The 20,065-nt window shown below is 43.7% G+C and overlaps 1 protein-coding gene across 2 annotated transcripts in view; it reads left to right on the forward strand.

Annotated features, from left to right (window-relative positions):
* Nucleotides 1-17,444, forward strand: part of C7 (complement C7) — a 41,389-nt gene extending 23,945 nt beyond the window's left edge. For both annotated transcript variants that reach the window (XM_084880569.1, XM_084880570.1), the window contains exons 11-18: nucleotides 1,071-1,299; nucleotides 3,725-3,902; nucleotides 4,650-4,737; nucleotides 5,711-5,843; nucleotides 9,798-9,989; nucleotides 12,147-12,237; nucleotides 15,057-15,241; nucleotides 15,858-17,444. In XM_084880569.1, coding sequence (XP_084736695.1) covers nucleotides 1,071-1,299; nucleotides 3,725-3,902; nucleotides 4,650-4,737; nucleotides 5,711-5,843; nucleotides 9,798-9,989; nucleotides 12,147-12,237; nucleotides 15,057-15,241; nucleotides 15,858-16,036 — 1,275 coding nt within the window. In that variant the 3' untranslated portion in view covers nucleotides 16,037-17,444. The remainder of the gene's footprint in view (nucleotides 1-1,070; nucleotides 1,300-3,724; nucleotides 3,903-4,649; nucleotides 4,738-5,710; nucleotides 5,844-9,797; nucleotides 9,990-12,146; nucleotides 12,238-15,056; nucleotides 15,242-15,857) is intronic.
* The last annotated feature ends 2,621 nt before the right edge of the window (nucleotides 17,445-20,065 follow it).

Genomic DNA, 20,065 nt, shown 5'->3' on the forward strand with positions numbered 1-20,065 from the left:
TTCTTTTTCATCCTCAACTGCACTTTTCCAATAGGACAATAGTTATCAGTTAACTGTGCTAATTTATCAGTCGCACAGGACAGGAACAGAGAGAGTAGAGGCATGTTACAGCCATACGGCCGTACGGTGCCATCCGGTTCCGAAAAGTTGGGCAGAGATGGGGGAAAGGTGACCGATCCTCCGAGTAAATCTCAGCTGTGTGCTGAGGCAGCTTGTAGTAACTCTCCCCAAAGCCAGCGATGTGCATCTCTTCCCAGTCCGGTGCTCTGTTCTGTGACACCGTGGGGGAACCTGTGATCAGCCACGGTGCCAGCAATTACACTGATTTACAAACCAGAGCCTTCTAATTCCTGACTGAGCAGACTGTTAAAACTTGCCACACCCCTGTGGTCTCGAAGCAATGGACATATCCACCACAGAGCAACAATGCAAACCTGTTTTAAATCTCTTCAGAGAGAAAGCGGGCTGGTCTTTAACTTCAATTGCACGTCCTCTGACTGTAACATAAGTGCACCTCCTTTTCCTCTGTCCTCTGCGGGGGTGAAAATGGATTGTCTTCAAAACAACCCTTCAGCCGAAACCGGTTTGGCTCAATGGATAGAGCGTTGGCTTGGGGACTGAAGGGACCTGGGTTCGATTCCGGTCAAGGGCATGTACCTTGGTTGCGGGCATATCACCAGTAGGGGGTGTGCAAGAGGCAGCTGATCGATGACTCTCTCTCATCGATGTTTCTAGCTCTCTATCTCTCTCCCTTCCTCTCTGTACAAAATCAATAAAAAAAAAACAACAACAACCCTTCAATAACTAGAAAATAGATGTCCCGTTGGTATAAAGAATTTTATACGTGCACACAAGATACAAAAAATATTCCTTCTCCAGCTGGTCCTAAGATTCCCTAGATTTCTCTTGCAAGGAAAGTGAATTATTTTCTCTTTTTATTTGAATAAGAAATGATTGGAATTAACGTAAGTGTTTCCATGGGGATTGAGCTTAACTGCCAAAAAACAACAACAAGAAAAAATACTGTCGCCTGAAACCCTGGCTTCTGCCTGGATGTCTCTCCCTGGCAGCTGACACCTTTGTATGAGCTGGTGAAGGAGGTGCCCTGTGCCGCGGTGAAGAGACTCTACCTGAGACGGGCCCTGGAGGAATACCTGGATGAGTCCGACCCCTGCCACTGCCAACCCTGCCGGAACGGGGGCCTCGCCGCCGTGGAGGGCACCACGTGCCGGTGCCACTGCAAGCCATACACGTTCGGTGCGGCCTGCGAGAACGGAGTCCTCGTGGGGGACGAGGCAGGTCAGTGCGCTGAGCCTTCTCTAGTGATGCTGGACCCATGGAAAAGGGGACGCTCTTCCCTCCAGGCCCTGAGATGGCGCTTCTTGGTGTATGGAGAGGAGGAAATCTCACCGAGCATTTAAAAAATTGTATCTTTATTGATTTCAGAGAGGAAGGGAGAAGGAGAGAGAGAGAGGTAGAAACAGCAAAAGGAGAGAGAACCATCTATATGCTGCCTCCTGCAGTCCCCACAGTGGGGATGGAGCCCACAGCCCGGGGATGTGCCCTGACTGGGAATCAAATCGGGACCTCCTGGTTTATAGGTCGATGCTCAACCACTGAGCCACGCCAGTAGGACTCACTGGGCATTTTAATTCAATATCTACCACTTCCATCCATGTCCGGATGGTAGACCCTGGGGTCAAGACCCTTTGCTGTGTGTGTTTTTCTGTCTCAGTTAACAGATCCATCCTGCCTGCCAGCATTCCCCATCTGCCATCAGACTAGCTCAGTGCCCCAAACACCTCCCATCGTTCCATTGTCTTCTAGAAAGTTTCAGTCATAACCCAGGTCTGTGGGGCGTGGGTGGCACTGCCTAACCTCTGTGCTGGCCAGCTTCTTGAAACATCTCGGCTTCTGTTTTGTATTATGTCCCGCCCACCAGCTATTTACGGGTGCCTGTTGGCATCTGCTGTGTGTGTGGTGTTTTAAACCAGTGTTTCCCAACCTTCTCTCATGATGAGAATCACCTGGTGGAGTTGTTAAAACACAGATTCCTGAATCCCAACTAAGAAGTGCTAAACTAGAATTTTTGGGAACATATAGGTAAAATTGCATACCTAACTTAGTGCTCTGTATATAAAATCTGTCTTAGAGCACTAGTTAAGTATACAATTTTACCTATATGTTCCCAAAAATTCTAGTTTAGCACTTCTTAGTTGGGATTCAGGAATCTGTGTTTTAACAACTCCACCAGGTGATTCTCATCATGAGAGAAGGTTGGGAAACACTGCTTTAAACATTATATGTCTCTCTCCTCTAGAACAGTGGCCAGCAACCTTTTGGACCTCACGGACCACCGGTGGGTGACTGCTTCTCTAGAAAGATGGTTTCTTATGATCAGGACTTTTTTTTTTTTTTCTTTATTTCCAGAGCTTTACATAGAGCTTGATTTTATAGAAGACACTTATTAAATGTTTGATACATGAATAAATGCATGACTAAACTATGGTTGCTTATAGACAAGCATCAGGAAGGCATCCTTGCCTCCAAATGTCGCCCCTACTGGTCTTCCTGGTAAATTAAAATTCCACCCCTGACTCTTTCCTTTGTGGTTTGGATTTCCAGTCATTTGATAAAAATTAGAGCTCCCCCTGCTGGTGAGGAATGGCGTAGCAATCATAATATATCAAGCTATTATTACCCTTTATTAATATTTTCAGGGGACTACTTTATTGACTCAGTTTTTAGTCAGGAAGAAAGTGTAAGGAAAATCATGGGAAACTATTATACACATTAGTTTAGTTTTGGTGTGTGGTAATGAGAAGTGGGGGGTATGATAGGAGGCGAAGAGGGATAGAGATTGCACAGTAGAAATAGCTAAGGACCAGTAAACACACCCACTTATTATCGGAAAAGAATGCTTTGGGGAATGTGTCTGAGATCAGTTTCTAACTAGTAAAGCAAAGTTCTTAGACTATGGTACAAGCTCTCCCTGGCTCCCCCAAGGAATGCAATGGGGGAAATACTAAAAGAACTGTGAGTCGTGCATCAGCCCGGAGGTAGAGGGTGCCAGGGTTGGTTGAGGAAGTGCCCAGTGTAGAATTGGAGAAAGATGCTAATAGGAGGGAAAAGCAGTTCATCTGCTTTCACACTTCCTGACTTTGCACAGTGCCAGCCCTGGGGTTGGCAGCCTGGTGTACCCGTACATTATGCCCTTCTCATGCACTATCACTGCCTTAACAAGAGCAACTTACTTTATTGAGAGACTGTGGAGTGATGAGAAGAACCTGAACTCAGTGGTAAGACACAGTTACAGTCTGGATGTGGCTCTTGGCAGCCATGATAGCATCGGGCATGGCATTCAACCACGTTGTGTCAGATTCCACACCTTTCAAACCAAAATGGTGACCGACCTCCTGCCCAGCTGGCTTCATTCTTGTGAGAAGTAAATAAATGATGGATTGCACGTGGAAGTGCTTTGAAACGGTTGTAAGGTGATAAACACGTTTAAGATATCATTGCAAGAAGTTTGTTAATGCAGCCACGGTATGGACAACCCTGGTCAGTGTGCAGAGCCCGCTGGCCATTGGAGAGGACTCAGTGAACGCTGAAGGTAATAAATCCCCGATGTTCCCTCCCCGCAGGACCACAGAGCTGGCAGTTTTGCAGTGAGCTCCACAATGTCCCTCTGTAAGTACTTTCTGACCTTCCTCCTGTCTTCCAGGAAAGGTGGATGGAGGTTGGAACTGCTGGTCCTCTTGGAGCCCCTGTGTTGAAGGAAGGAGAACAAGGCGCCGAGAATGCAATAACCCGCGTCCCAGAGGGGGTGGGGAGTCCTGTATTGGGGAAACGTCGGAGAGCAGGCAGTGTGGAGAGGAAGACGAGGAGCTGAATAACCTTCGGTAAGGGGGACCAGACCTCCTGGCCATCGGTCGTGTGGACTATGTGATTGCTGCTACTAGATGATTTGAACGTGAAATTCCCCCCCCCCCCCCTTTTTTTTTTTTTTATCAATGGCTGCTTTGCCCGTTAGCACAGGGGTCGGTTGAAGGGTGGAGGCCTGGCCTGGCCATCTTGCACTCATGTTTCAAGTTTTCCTGACACATCGCTATGAAAGGCTGGGGAACTGGGGGGCAGCCTGACCCCATAGATCAGAGCGGAAGTATTGACATCAAGTAGATTGGCCACCTCCGTGCTGTGTGACCCTGGGCAAGGTCCTTCAGTCCACAGGCTGACACTCCATCCACCGAACCAAACCAGCTAGGGCTGGGTTCTTTGTTTTTAATACAGAATTAATTCTGTGTTAAAAGAATTTCAGAACCAACCAGCAGGAGAAAAAGTAGGTCTGAGACAGGTGACCTCTGAAAATTTTATAAATAGGTGTGTTGTCCAAAGAATGACTTTTCTTTCTGCTGTTTTTCCCCCCACTACTGACCACTTAACTACCTTTGCAAGCCTGAGTTTATGTTTGAGTTTTCTATCACAGGTTGTGATCAGATATTTGATCCTGACAATGACAAAAATATCACATTAACATACATGAATACAATTCTTTCAGATGCAAATAAAAATATGCTGCGGGGAAAAAATATTGATTACATTATAGGAATTCATCACATTAATTGTATTTTGTTTTCTTTCTCTTCCAGATTGCTTGAACCCCATTGTTTTCCTTTGCCTTCAGGTCCAAAGGAATTCTGTCCACCGCCCCCTGCCTTGGACAACGGATTTGTTCAAGTTGGTTATGAGATATTTATTTCTTCTTTACACATACTTTGCATCAAGTTCTGCACCGCCACTGTTGTCTTATCCATGTCCTTCTTCCACAAGGAAACAGAGCTAAAAATATTTTATGTGTGCATCTTAGTTTTAGTGACGAGAGTTTTAGACTTTTGTTCTTTGGCTGAAGGTGATTAGAATTCTGCAGAAGTCAGTACATCTGTGGCAAGGCAAATCAATATTGCCACCCAATGAATTAGAAATGCAGTCATGTCAGAGGGCAGCGAAACGTTTCCTTTCCCACTAAAATAGGAATCTATAAGCAAGGTCTTCAACATCAGGACTCCCCTATTCTAGCACTGAAAGAAGTCTTTATTTAAAAAAATATTTTAAATATATTTTATTGATTTTTTTTACAGAGAGGAAGGGACAAGGATAGAGAGTTAGAAATATCGATGAGAGAGAAACATCAATCAGCTGCCTCCTGCACACTCCCTACTGGGTATGTGCCCGCAACCAAGGTACATGCCCTTGACTGGAATCGAACATGCTAAAAGGATTTCAACCTGTCAGTTCACACCAGCATTGTCAGGCAGTATTGCCCATGGAAATCCCTTGACACCTTTCTATGAAGGGTTGACTGACAAGAATGTTTCCCAAATCTGATAAGAAACTGACTTTAACTGAAAGTATATGGCAAAGAACCTACTTGGTCAGTGTGTACTAAAGTACTTTTAGTAAAATTTTTACTACAGAGAACAATCAATAAATTATAGTACAGTGGCATTACTGGCTTTAGTTCCATTGATGGTGGAATCAGGGTTGTTGGCTAGAACTATAAACAAGAAATGCCTTTATAGACAGTTTTAAAATCAGCTCTTTGAATGAAGGTTTCCTGATGATTAAAAGAAGGCATGGTTTATAGACCAAATATACCTAAAGAAACATTGTGTTAACGCAAACTCTTTCTCTCTGTTGTATTTCTGTCTAGAATGAAGGTACCACGTTTCCTGTTGGGAAAAGCATTGTCTATACCTGCAGGGAAGGATACTCTCTGGTTGGAGACCCTGTGGCCAGATGTGGCGATGACTTACAGTGGCTCACTGGGGAAAGGCATTGTCAGAGTGAGTGGCCTCGGCCGTTGTATAACATTTAAGAGGAGATAATGATGTGCAAGAGAATGAATCAAGATAATCGCTTACTGTGTGTGCCATGTCTTCTCCTCCCTTTTCTGAAAGGCTCCTATGACCCTGTCTGAGTTTCAAGAGGGTCATGAAAAAGCCTTTAGCATTTTCTAGCTGATGGATCTCCTGGTAGGTGTGGCACATGTTGTCATTTTAAAGTTTCCTGGACATACTAGAATTGGCCAGGAAGCTCAGATCTGGCTAAGACCATCAGAACATACTGTGAAGTTCAATGACTAGGTATGAATCACAATCAATCTACTTCCTTAGATGCTTTGGATCCTATTCTGTTCAGATATAGGAATCTTGTGATCTTAACATTACTCTGACCTCTGACTCACTTGTGTTGCCATATAAGTTTGTTCTCAGATGCACGGACAGGGTTATAATTATAGGATTATAATTTTTCTATATCAGTTGGTCTGTGCAAAGCAAGGAACGCCTTAGTGAGCACATGCACATTTTTCTCTTGGGTATATCATGCAATTTCTGATTTAAATTTAAAATACACTACTATCTTTCATGTGGTCATACAATTTACATCCCCACCAGAATCTGAGAAGTTAAAGTTGCTCTGTATCGTCACCCACACTTAATAGCATTTATCCTTAAATTCTTTTTAGCTATGCTGGCAATACAGTGATATCTTATTTTTTAACTTGTATTTTTAAATATTTTTTTTTTCCTGAGGCATAGTGATGTTAAGCCTATTTTCACATATTTATTGGCCATTTGTATATCCTCTTTGGTGAAGGGTCTGTCTAGTCTTTTGTCCATTTTAAAAGATTTATCTTTTTCTTATTGCTGTGTAGAACCTCTCATTTCTGTCTGTCTCTTTCTCTGTCTGTCTCTCCGTGAAGTCCTTGAGCAGAAATTACTGAAAAGGATATGAACATTCTCTAGCTAGTAGTAATAAAGCCCCAAATTGGTTCTATGAAAAGATTAATCCGACACTTATGCTTGAAGAGCTTCTTTTTCTTTATTGTGAGTTTACTGGTGAAAAACTGCCCCGGTCTTTGTTCATCTCAAAATGCCTTAATTTTATCTTCATTTCTGAAGGATATTTTTATTGGGTAAGGAATTATAAATTAGCACTTTTTTCTTTAAACCCTTTGAAGATTTCATTACATTGCCTCTAACTTCACTGTTTTCTAGTGATAAGTCAGTTCTTAGACTTACTGTTTCTCCTTTGAAATCATATATTTTCTGTCTGCTTTTAAGATTTTTTTGTGTCTTTGTTTTTCTGAAGCAACTCTGCTCCCATGTGCTTTGGTGTGATTTTTTGTCTCATGATGGATGATACCCAAAGCAGTTCTTGAACCTGTGCTATAATGTTCTCTGATAATTTTAGAAAATTCTTAACCATGTGGCCTAAAATATTGCCTCTGTCGCAGTCTAGCTCATCTCTCCTCCTGAGACACAAATGATACATTTTTAGACTATTATATTATGTATGTTACTTTCTTTGTTTTACATCATTTTTCCCTCTCCCTGTTTCATTCTAAATATTTTCTACTGACCTGTCTTAAAGTTCGTTAATTCTCTGTACAGTTATATATTATGTGCTTTTAAGAGGTCTATTGAGTTCTTAGTTTTATTTTCCAATTCTAGATATTCCATTTATCTACTTTTTTTTATACTTTCTAATTCTCTGTTGAAATCATCCATATTGTAATTTACTCCCCCATCCCCCTTGACATGTTAATCATAGTTATTTCAAGGTCTACATTCGTTAATCCCCTTATCTGGGTCTGCTGTGGGCCTGCTTCTATAGTCTTTTAACATTTTGATCAAATCTTATTTACTTATTTATTTATAAGAGAAAGTTTATTTAGAAATTTACAGAGGTAGGAAAGTGAGCCAGCTGGCATGGAATCAGGAGACAAGTTATACAGGAAAAAGAAGGACCCTTGGAGCTCAGGAGAGAGAAAGGCAAACGGAAAGGGAAAAGGCAGGTATGCCCCCAGGAGGGAGAGCAAGCTGGGAATTCTTATCTTTTTAAATGTTAGATTAATTGTTTTAAAAATATATATTTTATTGAGATTTTACAAAGAGGAAGGGGAGGGATAGAGAGTTAGAAACATTGATGAGAGAGAAACACCAATCAGCTGCCTCCTGCACACCCACTTCTGCTCAAAGGCACATGCCCTTGACCGGAATTGAACTTGGGACTCTTCAGTCCACAGGCCAATGCTCTATCCACTAAGCCAAACCAATCAGGGCTAGATTAGTTTTGATTAAATGACAGACTTTAGGTGTGAAAATTAGAAAAATGACTTGAGGCTTTGGACAATGTTATCTTCCGGGAGAGAATATTCAGTTCTGTGTCTGGCAAGCAGCGAGGCTGGTTCATGCCTAGTTTATCTTTGTTCCTAGTGCGTGGCCATTAATGAATGAATCCCAATGGAAGTTTTGACATGGAATTTCTACTTAGGTCCCTTCTTTTTGGCGGGACTGGGCTCTAGTTTCTGCTCTCCTAGCCCCAAAACTCCAGTTGTTGAATCATTGCCTTCATGTCTGTCTCCCAGCCTCTCAGCCGCAACTTTCTCCTCAGTTTAATAGCAGCCTTTCATCATTTCCTCCCCTCCCCCCACCAAGTTTACAAATACCTCAAGGAGAAAGCATCACCAAATGTGGTAACCATTTAGTCTTCCTTTCTCTCTGCAATCTTAGGTCTTCAAAACCTGACTCATAACTTGAATCCCCAGCAGCACACAACATTCTTGGCAAAATAGAGGCACTCAATAGATGCTGTTTTGAATGAATGAATAAATGGATTTTCTGATGAAAATGGTGCAGAAATAGAGCAGTAGTTTGTAGACTATTGTCCAAGGTCCATTGAGAACTTGCCAAAATTTTTTTAAAAATTGTGAGATCTGACTTGCTTTCCATAAAATTGTATGCTTCTCATTTTTCTCTTTGCTGCTTTTTTCAAGTAGGAATTTTGAACTAATAAACATAATCAAGCAAGAAAGAATAGAAATTGGAAACCAAATTACATCTAACACTTTTATGGTTGCAAGGTTAAAGGCAGTTTTTCAAAAAATTTCAGCTAGTAAAATATGCAACTGGATACATGCTAATGACACACAAATAAACACAGTTCCTGAGTTCCTGGGGAAGTTCTACCAGACTGGCGGCTGTGAAAAATCTGGTTTGGACAGCAGGCTGAACTTTAGGTCTCTGTTTATAAGGCTCACGTATTTTATTTTATTTATTTATTTATTTATTTATTTATTTATTAAATATATTTTATTGATTTTTTACAGAGAGGAGGAGAGAGGGATAGAGAGCTAGAAACGTCGATGAGAGAGAAACATCGACCAACTGCCTCTTGCACACCCCCTACTGGGGATGTGCCCGCAACCAAGGTTCATGCCCTTGACCGGAATTGAACCTGGGACCTTTCAGTCCGCAGACCAATGCTCTTCCACTGAGCCAAACCGGTTTCGGCAAGGCTAACGTATTTTAAGTCTTTCATTGGTCAATTACATGTGGGGCCCAGTGGGACATGTCTTTGTGGGCACCCTAAGAGTGAGCTCACCCTTTCTTGCTTGTCTTCCAAGGTGAAAAAGCAGAGCAAGTACAACAGTAGCATTCAAGGAGGTCATGTTTTTACAAAGATGGTTTAGGTCAGTGGTCGGCAAACTGCAGCTTGTGAGCCACATTCGGCTCTTTGGCCCCTTGGGTGTGGCTCTTCCACAAAATACCACGGCCTGGGCGAGTCTATTTTGAAGAAATGGCATTAGAAGTTTAAGTTTAAAAAAGTTGGCTCTCAAAAGAAATTTCAATCGTTAGACTGTTGATATTTGGCTCTGTTGACTAATGAGTTTGCCGACCACTGGTTTAGGAAATCAATGACCTTGTATTCTGCTCTTTTTTTTTAATCTTTAGGAGTTGTCTGTGTTCTACCAACACTGATGGATGGCATACAGAGTCATCCCCAGAAACCTTCCTATGCAATTGGCGACAAGGTGACATTTTCCTGTTCCAGTGGCATGACATTAGAGGGTCCTTCAACATTTATCTGTGGATCCAGCCTTAAGTGGAGTCCTGAGATAAAGGATGTCCATTGTGTCCATAGAGGTGAGCAGTCTCAGGTCGGCTCAAGGACACCTGCACCCAAACGTGTGACAGTCTTTGTGGCGGTCCTTTATGGCCTTGAATCACCATAATTGTCGAATCATTGCCTTTGCCTCTGCCTGTCATGAGAAGGCAGTCAATTCATAGAGCAAATAGCAGACTTTTTATTTTTTATTTTATTGATTTTTTACAGAGAGGAAGAGAGAGGGATAGAGAGTTAGAAATATCAACGAGAGAGAAACATTGATCAGCTGCCTCTTGCACTCCCCTCCCCCGCCCACTGGGGATGTGCCCACAACCAAGGTACATGCCCTTGACCAGAATCAAACCCGGGACCTTTCAGTCCGCAGGCTGACGCTCTATCCACTGAGCCAAACCGGTTTCGGCAATAGCAGACTTTGTTACATGGCACAGATAAACTCGTGGAATGCAAAGGAAGGCAAGAACAGCCCTAGTGATTCTTAAATTTGAACTGAAATCCTTTATGTCAAAGTTTAGCTTTGCATCACTTAGATTGCCAAGAAAAAATATTTTTAAAAGCTCATTTCTGATTTCCTCCTGATTTTTAAATGTACTTTATGAAGTCCAAAGTTGAGATAATAAGTTATATAACATTTTGTATGTTTTATTTATGGGTTTTCAGAGAATTTACTAGTATTATTAAAATAGAAAAATTAAAAGCATTTTACAAAGCAAAGATCATTGAAGAAAACATGTTGTGGTTTGCAAAGTTGTTCTTAATAGTGTAAAACCAAAAGTCTAGTATTTTGAATATTAGGGAAATTAAAATGTTTTTTTAAAGAAATTAACAGAGGAAGAGATTTGGAAAGCCAAACAATTTATTTTTTAGAGATATTTAAAATGAGATGGATTTGTTTTTTAAAAGAACCTCTTATTTCTTGTTTGCATTTTTAAAATAAATAAAAAATGTGCTTGGGATAATTAAAAACAGAAAAGAAAAATAAAAGCATATATATTTTTTTATTTCAGAGAGAGAAAGGGAGAGGGAGAGAGAAAAAGAGAAAGATCAAAGATGAAAGGGAACCATTGATTGGCTGCCTCCTGCATGTCCTCTACTGGGGATAGAGCCTGCAACCGAAGTACGTGGCCTTGATTGGAATCAAATTCAGCATCCTTGTCTGCAGGCCGATGCTCTATCTGCTGAGCCAAACTGGGTAGGGCTGGTTTTCCCCTCTATATGCACTGAAGCAGAAATACGAATTTATTTGGGTATTGGACCTGTGCAATAGAGCGATGATTCTAAAATTAAATAAAACAATGTAGTATTGATGAGATTGCTCCTTCATTCCAAAGGAGGTTATATACTTGTCTTTCTCAAATGTCTGCTTCAGCCCTGATATAGCACAATTTGCTATGAAATTTGTCCCACCCAGCAGCAAATTCAATTGAAGTTTGCATGCAGGATGTTTTTCAGACCTGCATGTTTTGGGGAAGATGTTAACAACAACAATAACTGCCCTTAAAATAAGCCCATAATTAAAAAATTCCAGGATTGTCAACCTCCAAAGTTAATGTTTATTTTAATTTTTATTCATTTCAGAATAAAATAAAGGGAGAGAGAGAAAAATGGAAACATCAACAATGAGAATCACTGATTGGCTGCCTCCTGCACACCTCACACTGGGAATCGAGATCACTATCTAGGCATGTGCCCAGACCAGGAATCAAACCTGGTCATAGGTCAGTCAGTTTTTATTATCCATTGAGCCAAACCCGTTAGGGCCCAATTTCTTGATAAAAAGCAGCCTGTTCTACTGGCCTTGGGTTCAGACAAGCATGGACTTGAATCCTGGCCTGGTCAACCTATTAACTAGAACCAACTTCATAACTTCCCTGACTTTTACTATCCTCATCTCTTGAATGGGCATTTGTTAGGGAGGGTTAAATATAGCATTGTGTAAGAGGTGCATAGCTGATAGTAAATACTCAAGAAACATAACTGCTGGACCAATGATGCTATTCATAAGGTGCTCTGAGGAATATTCTATCCCTTGTAAAATGCTTTCCAGCTTTATATTTTTCCTGTGCCAACGTGTGGAGAACATCATAGAGCCACTTCCACCCTGAAAATGATACGTTGTTCACCACGAAGGAGCTCTTCTCCCAACGACTACGTCTCTCATATCTCTTGCTTTTTAGAATCCCCTGTGACACAGGCAGCGCCTCAGTGTCAGCCCTGGGAAAAAGTGAAGAATTCAAGATGTGTTTGTAAATTGCCCTACGAATGTCGGTAAGCCCTGTCTTTGCTCCCGTCTCTGTTTCATTTTATGCAAGATAGAGAAAACAATCTCTTAGATGCTGGACTCTGCTAGGTGGAAGGTGCTGCTGACCGAGGGTTATGGCTCTGTGCCTTTTCATCTGTCCATCTGCTGCCCGTTACTTGCCTGGCGAGTTGTCACCTGGGCTGACAACGGGGGCATCAGTGGTGCTCTCCCCTGGCTAGCGAGGCTGAAGACCTACTTGTTCTCTATAAAACGGTGCAAAACGAAACACTGTCACCTGAGCGTTTCAAATTTGAGAGAATTAGGACTGAAATCCTCCTGAGACATAAACTCTCCAAGCAATGCGGACCGGAAAAAAAGCAGCTGCTTTTCTGATTCTGGGAATGTCTGTCTCTAGATGGCTTTATAAGATGCCACCTAACTGGCCCTAGCCGGTTTGGCTCAGTGGGTTGAGAGTTGGCCTGTGGACCAAAGGGTCCCAGGTTCGATTCTGGTCAAGGGCAGGTACCTCAGCTGTAGGCTCCTCCCTGGCCCAAGGCCCTTGCAGAAGGCAACTTATCGATGTGTTTCTCACACATCAATGTTTCTCTCTGTCTTTCCCTCTCTCTTTCATTCTCCGCCAAAATCAATGGAAAAATACCCGTGGGTGAGGATTAACAAAACAAAACAAAACAAAACAAAACAAAACATGCCACCCAACTGGAAACCAGCCCATTGTAGTAGGGACCTGAAGGAGTTGCTAGATGTCTGTGCATGGTCCTAGTCAGGCTCAGATGGCAGGATTAAATGAGGACGGAGGAGGTTTGCCTTGATTCACTGTCATTGTCTTTCTAAATGAACTGAGTGTGGGAGAGGAAAGGACATTGCAAGCCACAGGGCAGGGTCCTGATGGGTCACAGCTAGATGGGTCTCCACGCCCAAGCTTAGAGGATCAAGATGGGAGCATTTAGGAGAACCTAGAGGCAGAGGGAGGTGTGGAGATGGCAGCTGAGGAAGGACCTCAGAAATCCCCCAGGAGGGCCTCTGGGGATGTGCACTCTCCTCCCCTTCCAGTGTCTGCCATTGCTCCCCATTGATGAAACGCCCCCAAAGCTAGAGGACAAGGACGTCTGTGGATGTGTCTTACCTGTCAGTCCTCCAGGCAGGGCGGAGAAGGGAAAGAGTGACTCTGAGGAGGCCCTGGTACTCAGAACCCACACCTACTGGCCACTTCCTTGGCTTGCAGTTATGACCATCATCCTAGCGCACATCCAACTCCATGAATTCCTGCAGCGGATAGCGTAGTCGTGGTGGCACCTTGCAGGGAGGAACTTCCCCCGGGAAGGAGAACGCAGTGAAATAGTGGATGGCAGCGGTGTTTGGGCCCCGGATATTCTGATGGGGCTGTTGTTTCCTATTAATCATTGTTTACTTTGATTCACTTTCATTGTCTTTCCAAATTCCCCGATTCATTCCTTTACCAGCAGCCTGCTGTTTATAGACGTGGTGTGTGTGAGATTACGTATCAGATCCCGACACAAGGCAACCTTATAGAGCCTCTGCCTCTGAAGCTGTTCTGAGTAGTTCTATCTAAAGTCTGAAGAAGCAGATAAAAGAGATGCACAAGGATTTGTTTTCCTGGTGCAAACAACTCCAAGTAAACTTACTACTTGGTCAGAGAAGAAAAATATTAGAACTAAATATAAATACAGGTGAAGATAGACTTGGTCTGTTCTACAAATATGCTTTGCTGTCCCAGGTTTCACTACAGCAAAGCCTTCCTTACCCACCAACATTCAGATATGTGTTTGTTTATTATTATTATTTTTTTAAAATATATTTTATTGATTTTGTACAGAGAGGAAGGGAGAGAGATAGAGTTAGAAACATCGATGAGAGAGAGTCATCAATCAGCTGCCTCTTACACACCCCCTACTGGGGATGTGCCCGCAACCAATGTATATGCCCTTGACCGGAATCGAACCCGGGTCCCTTCAGTCCCCAAGCCTACGCTCTATCCATTGAGCCAAACGGGTTTCGGCTATTATTTTATTTTTTATTTCTTTACATTTTTATTGATTTCAGAAAGAAAAAAAGGAGTGAGAGAGTGAGGTAGGAACATCAATGATGAGAGAAAATCACCGAATGGCTGCCTCCTGCACTGGGGATTGAGCCCAAAATGTGGGCACGGAACCGTGATCTCCTGGTTCATAGGTCAACGCTCAACTACTGAGCCACACTGGCCGGGTGAGATGTGTTTGTTTATATTCCTCCCAAGTGACATTTCTCCTAAGTTGGGCCTCATCATTTTGACACCAATGCTTAAGAAAAAAAAAAAAAAAAAAAAAAAAAAAGAACAATTACTTAGGGAAATATTTTTAAAGTATTTTGAAAACATAGACTCTAACAATTAGCAGTGAGTCATCGGCTGTGAATGGAATTCTCAGAGCTTTGGGGCTGGGAGAGCACGAGTGTCCAGTCCAGCCAGAGCCTCTGGGGTGGACATTGGCGTGCTCTCTGTCCCTCCCTGTGGTCAGTCCCCCAGCTGTCCCAGCAGCGCAGCCTTCTCTTCTCATCTGCTGTCTCTGATGTGGTCTAGATGAAACTAGATCCACACTAGCTATCTAAGCTTCTAGAGGTTGTGAGCAAATGGCGAGCAAAATATGCTCCTTGAGAAGATCGGGGGGCTGGACCCTGGTGAGGAGGGGGTGTGAGTTTCCTTTCCCTCTCTTTGCTGTGGGTGATGACACCCCAGACCCTGAGCTCAGAGCCTCACCTGCCACTTCTGATGCTCCACTTTTAAGAATGAAAAGTTGCTAAATAATATGATTTTAAAAATCCATTTCAGGTCCTCCTTGGGTGTATGCGCTCAGGACACGAAAAACCAAAGGATACTGCCTCTGACCGTTTGCAAGGTGCAAGCCCTCCAATGTCAGGGTAAAAAATTTACCTTGATGGGCTCGGAGAGCTGCAATCTGCCGGCCCTCACCAGGAAGGCATGCGGCGCATGTCCACTGTGGGAGAAATGCGATGGTGAGGGCATCTCTGTTTTCTTCCCTCCCTCCTTTCCTCTCCCCCCGCCCTTCCTTTCTTTCCTAGAATACGGACGCTTCACGAATTTGGTGCCTCTGGAAATGCCTGGCTGGTGTAGGCCAGCCTGGACACATGGGGCACTCAGAGCTCCCTGCACAGCTTGTTTCTGCTTTGTCTGGGGTTATGCGGCCTTGGGTGCTGCATGCCCTCTCTCTCAATGCCAGCTGAATTCTTTGGTTCTTTGTCTCTGTTTGACCCTTGCTACCTAGTTCTTTGCTGAGGTCTCCTCATTTGGTTGGGGAGGTTGAAGGTCTTACTGAGGTTCTGACTCCCCTGGATGGCCCCTGGTCTAGGGCAGAGCTGGACAGCTCTTCACTTGGGAGAACTGCCCCAGGTACTCCGGAGAGTAACAACAAGCTTGACACCAGTTTCCAAGCCTACCTATTCTGAGCAGAACTAATTGCCTGGCTTTCCTGGGCCCATGCTGTCCCAGGGGGTGGTGGGTTCCATTGGTGGAAGCAGGAGCTTCCATGGGTCGCTAACCACTCCATGGAGGGAATGCCCTGACTCGCCATTGCCCTGATGTGCCCGTGAGCACGTCTCGCTTCTTTTCCAGCCCAGAGCGGTGCGTGTGAATGCAGAGACGCCTCGGAGTGCCAGGAGGAAGGGAGCACGGTCTGTGTGGATGTGGACGGCGCCAAGCGGACGATGACCGAGTGCCAGGCCGGTGTCCTGAGGTGTGGAGGACAGAGCATCTCTGTCACCAGCATAGGGCCCTGTGAGGCGGGACCCTAGTAGAGGCCTGGCTGCTGTTGGCTTGCTCGGGATCAGCCACCGCTGAGGCTGCACTGAGACATCAGGTCACTGAGCACTTCACACAGCGTCTCTCCGGTGGAGACACATTCTCATCCCTCCAGACCCCCTGCTCCCCTCGGCTCCCCGCTACCTACCTAAGCCAAACCCAACTCAGATCCTCGTTCTCGTCTTCCTGAAACATCAGTCAGGATGGAGAATAGCCATGTGCCTCTGCATGAGTGAACTGTATGTCCTTGGAAAAGTGGCTAACTTCTCTGGACCTTGACTTTCATTGGGAAAATTAGAGCGTTGCCTCCTTCAAGCCTATGATTCTTCCAAATCTGGTGGGCCTACCCAGCTGCCCCAACACACTCCGCAAATTGATTAGGAAACAGGAAGATTAGAGAGACGGGCCTCCTCCAGTGAAACCGAATACAAAGGGGACCTTGAATGGGAAAAGGCAGGTGCAATCATTCCACCCCAAGAAGCACACCTGTGCTTCACCCTATTGGTTCATGTTGGGGTCCTTTCAGGAGACTGAAACATGAATTGTCAGCGCCAAGCCCAACATGCTGTATGCATGGGCACTTTTTGCTTTTTGTGTGAGAACACATACAATCCACTCTTCTTTGGGGGGGCTTTTTTTAGTATAAGTCAAACACAAGACCTGCAATTTGCCCCTCTTGCCCCTTTTCCTTGGTAGGAAGCATCAAGTTCATGCCTGTATGGCCCTTCATGTTAAAGAGAACAGTTTTCTCTGATGTGGGTACACACTGAGATTTTTCAGGGGGCTGTAGAGGTAGATCAATTTGAAGCATTGGCATTCAATTTATTCCTTATTCACTCTTTATCAAAACAAAACAAAAAGAAAACACCTGTGGGAGATGAAATGAGTGGGCTTAAATGGAATTTAAAATATGCTTTTTTATATGTCAATAATATTTCTGTATTTTTCTGATACTGATAAATACATTGCAATAAAACTTTAGTTAAAATGACAATGATTAAATTACTCATCGAAGATACCATCCTTTGGAAATTTTTGATCTGAATTATATTTAACTTTAAAGAATATTCCCATAAAGAATGGTTAATGTGTTCTTAAAATATATTTTTATTTTTAAGCTACATTTTGAAGTATGATTGACATATAAAAAGCTGTACATGCCCAGCTACTGTGGCTCAGCGTTTGAGCGTTGACCCAGGAACAAGAGGTCATCAATTCTATTCCCGGTCAGGGCACATGCCTGGGTTTCAGGCTCGGTCCTCAGTGTGTGTGTGTGTGTGTGTGTGTGTGTGTGTGTGTGTGTGTGTGTTCGGGAGGCAGCCTATTGGTGATTCTCTCTCATCGATGTTTCTATCTCTCTATCCCTCTCTCTCAAAAAATAAAAATCAATAAAAGCATATAAAAAAATAAAAAGCTGTGCATGTGTAATGAATACCACAACTTGATGAGTTTGGGGAAAAGCATACTCCCATCGAGGCCATAAATACATCCATCAGTTCCCAAAGTCTCCTACTCCCATTATTATTATTGTAGGAAGACAATATAAGATCTTCCTTTTAGAAAAATTTAAGCATCCATTACAGTATTATTAGCCAACGGCAACAGCTTGCACATGGCTACAGCTATGCTGTAGAGTGGATCTCTAGAACTTAGTCATCTTACATAACTGACACTTGCTAATCTTGACAATCATTTCTCCACTTGTCCCTCTGAGCTCCTGGCAAACACCATTCTAATTTCTGCTTCTATGGGCTTGATTATTTTAAATTCCACATGAAAGTAAGATAGTATAGTTTTTTTTTCTTTCTTTCTGGTTTATTTCATTTAGCATAATGCCCTCCCAGTCCACCCATATTGTCACAAAGAAGGGTTTCCTTCTTCTTCTTTAAAAGAATTTATTGATTTCAGAGAGGAAGGGATAGGAGAGAGAGATAGAAACATCAAAGATGAGAGAGAATTATTGATTGTCTGCCTCCTGCACACCCCCCAGTAGGGACTGAGCCCACAACCTGGGCACATACCCTGACCAGGAATTGAACTGTGACCGCTTGGTTCATAGCTCAATGCTCAACTATTGAGCAACACCGCTGGGCGGCTGGTGGTGATGGTGGTTGTCGTTGTTGTTGTTATTGTTAATTTCTGCCCTGGATAGGGGGATAGATTTGAAAATACCAGACCCAGATACAGATCAACAAAGAGTTGAAGAAAAATTTTATTTGGTAGAAGAGAGATTAGTATTTTTCCAGTAATTTCTCCTCGTTTTTTAAGCTAACTTGGAGTTAGGTGTCTACTACTTATGCTCCCCCACCTCTTTCTTAACTGAGACAGAGGACATAGTTGTCACTGTCAAATGCTATAGGAGAAAGAGGCCTGTAAAAAGGGAACTAGAAGATCTGACAGCTAAAGTTCGAGAAAGATGTTTCACACAGTCAGTGAAGGAGAAGTAAGGGATTAATGAGCAATTGCTGGAGTAGGAGTTGAGCAGTGAATGAAGTTGTAATGAAATGCTGCCTTGAAATATGTAATTTCATGCCTTCCCCCTCTCCCCCAAACATTCCTATATTTGTCCTTTCCTCTAGTTAGATAAATTCACAGTCTATAATAATAAAAGCAAAATATGCTAATTACACTGTAGGTCCTTCCAAATGTCCTTCTGGATGACCATCCAGATGAAGGTGGGGCTATGAGGGAAGCCCAGGCCCTGGGTGCGTGCCGGTGGCTGGTGGGAAGCCCAGGTCTTAGATACTGGAGGGAAGCTAGTGCCAGCAGCTGGGGGAAGGAAAGCCTACTCTTACACAAATTTTGTACATCAAGCCTCTAGAACTCAGGGGGGATATTCATGCACTGGAAGGGGGCCCTTCAGCCTGGCCTGCCCCCTCACAGTCTGGGAGCCCTCAGGGGCAGGAGGCCACCTGGCAATCAGGGGAAGGCGATGCCCCATTACACCTCTGCTGCTGTCACTTCCGGCAGCGCAAGCATTGGCCGGCCCTGGTTACCTGAGTCTCAGGCGGCCCTGGGAAGCTGGGCAGCTGCCATATGAGCTGTTCTTGCACCTCAGGCAGGTCCTGGGTGACTGGGGGGCTGAAGGGATTGAGGACTCTGGAGGCAGGCATGCGGAGTAGCTGGGCCCGCCTGGGGGCAGGCCTAGCCTTGCCGCATACCTGCCACCCTGGCAGGGCTGAGGGGACTGGGTACCGCCATCTTGTGGCTGTGGGTGCCACCATCTTTGAAGGTGGGCAGTCAATTAGCATATTCTCTCCTTATTGGCTGTGGCCACCACCATCTTTCTGGGTGGGACAGTTATTAGCATATTCCCTCTTTATTAGATAGGATTAGCTTCCAGGCAGTGGGTCTGCAAAGAGAAAGTGACTTACAATGTTAAATCTTTAAAAATGTTTGAGATTTCCAAAATAAATAGCTAAAGAGAAGGCTTTGAGGAAAGCTAGGACTATTTATGCCTGAAAACTGATCCCAAAGAAAATAGGGGGAAGAATCATGTAATACTTTAAAAAATAAATTAAAAAAAAGAAAGAAAATAGCCAAAACCAGTTTGGCTCAGTGGATAGAGCATTGGCCTGTGGACTGAAAGGTCCCAGGTTCGATTCCGGTCAAGGGCATGTACCTTGGTTGCGGGCACATCCTCAGTAGGGGGTGTGCAAGAGGCAGCTGATCGATATTTCTCTCTCATCAATGTTTCTAAGTCTCTATCCCTCTCTCCTCCTCCCGGTAAAAAATCAATAAAATATATATATATATTTTAAAGAAAGAAAATAGAGGGAGTGTGAGAATTTTCCTGCCTGCACTTCCTTCTGCCCCAGGCCAGGTGAGGGCCATATAGGTAAGAATGGGATAGAGCCTTGGAGGAGAAGGTAGAAAGTGCTGAGATTAAAATCACCTGGATCTTGGGTGGGAGAAGGTGAAGGGAAGAGGGGGGGGGGGGCGGCAGGGGTAGGGGACTGGCTGGTGCATTAACCATCACCAGCTTCAGAGAGGTACATGGGACCCCAGCCATATCCTATAGA

This window comes from Pipistrellus hanaki (genome assembly GCF_964339955.1).
Source record: "Pipistrellus hanaki genome assembly, chromosome: 4".
Lineage (NCBI taxonomy): Eukaryota > Metazoa > Chordata > Mammalia > Chiroptera > Vespertilionidae > Pipistrellus > Pipistrellus hanaki.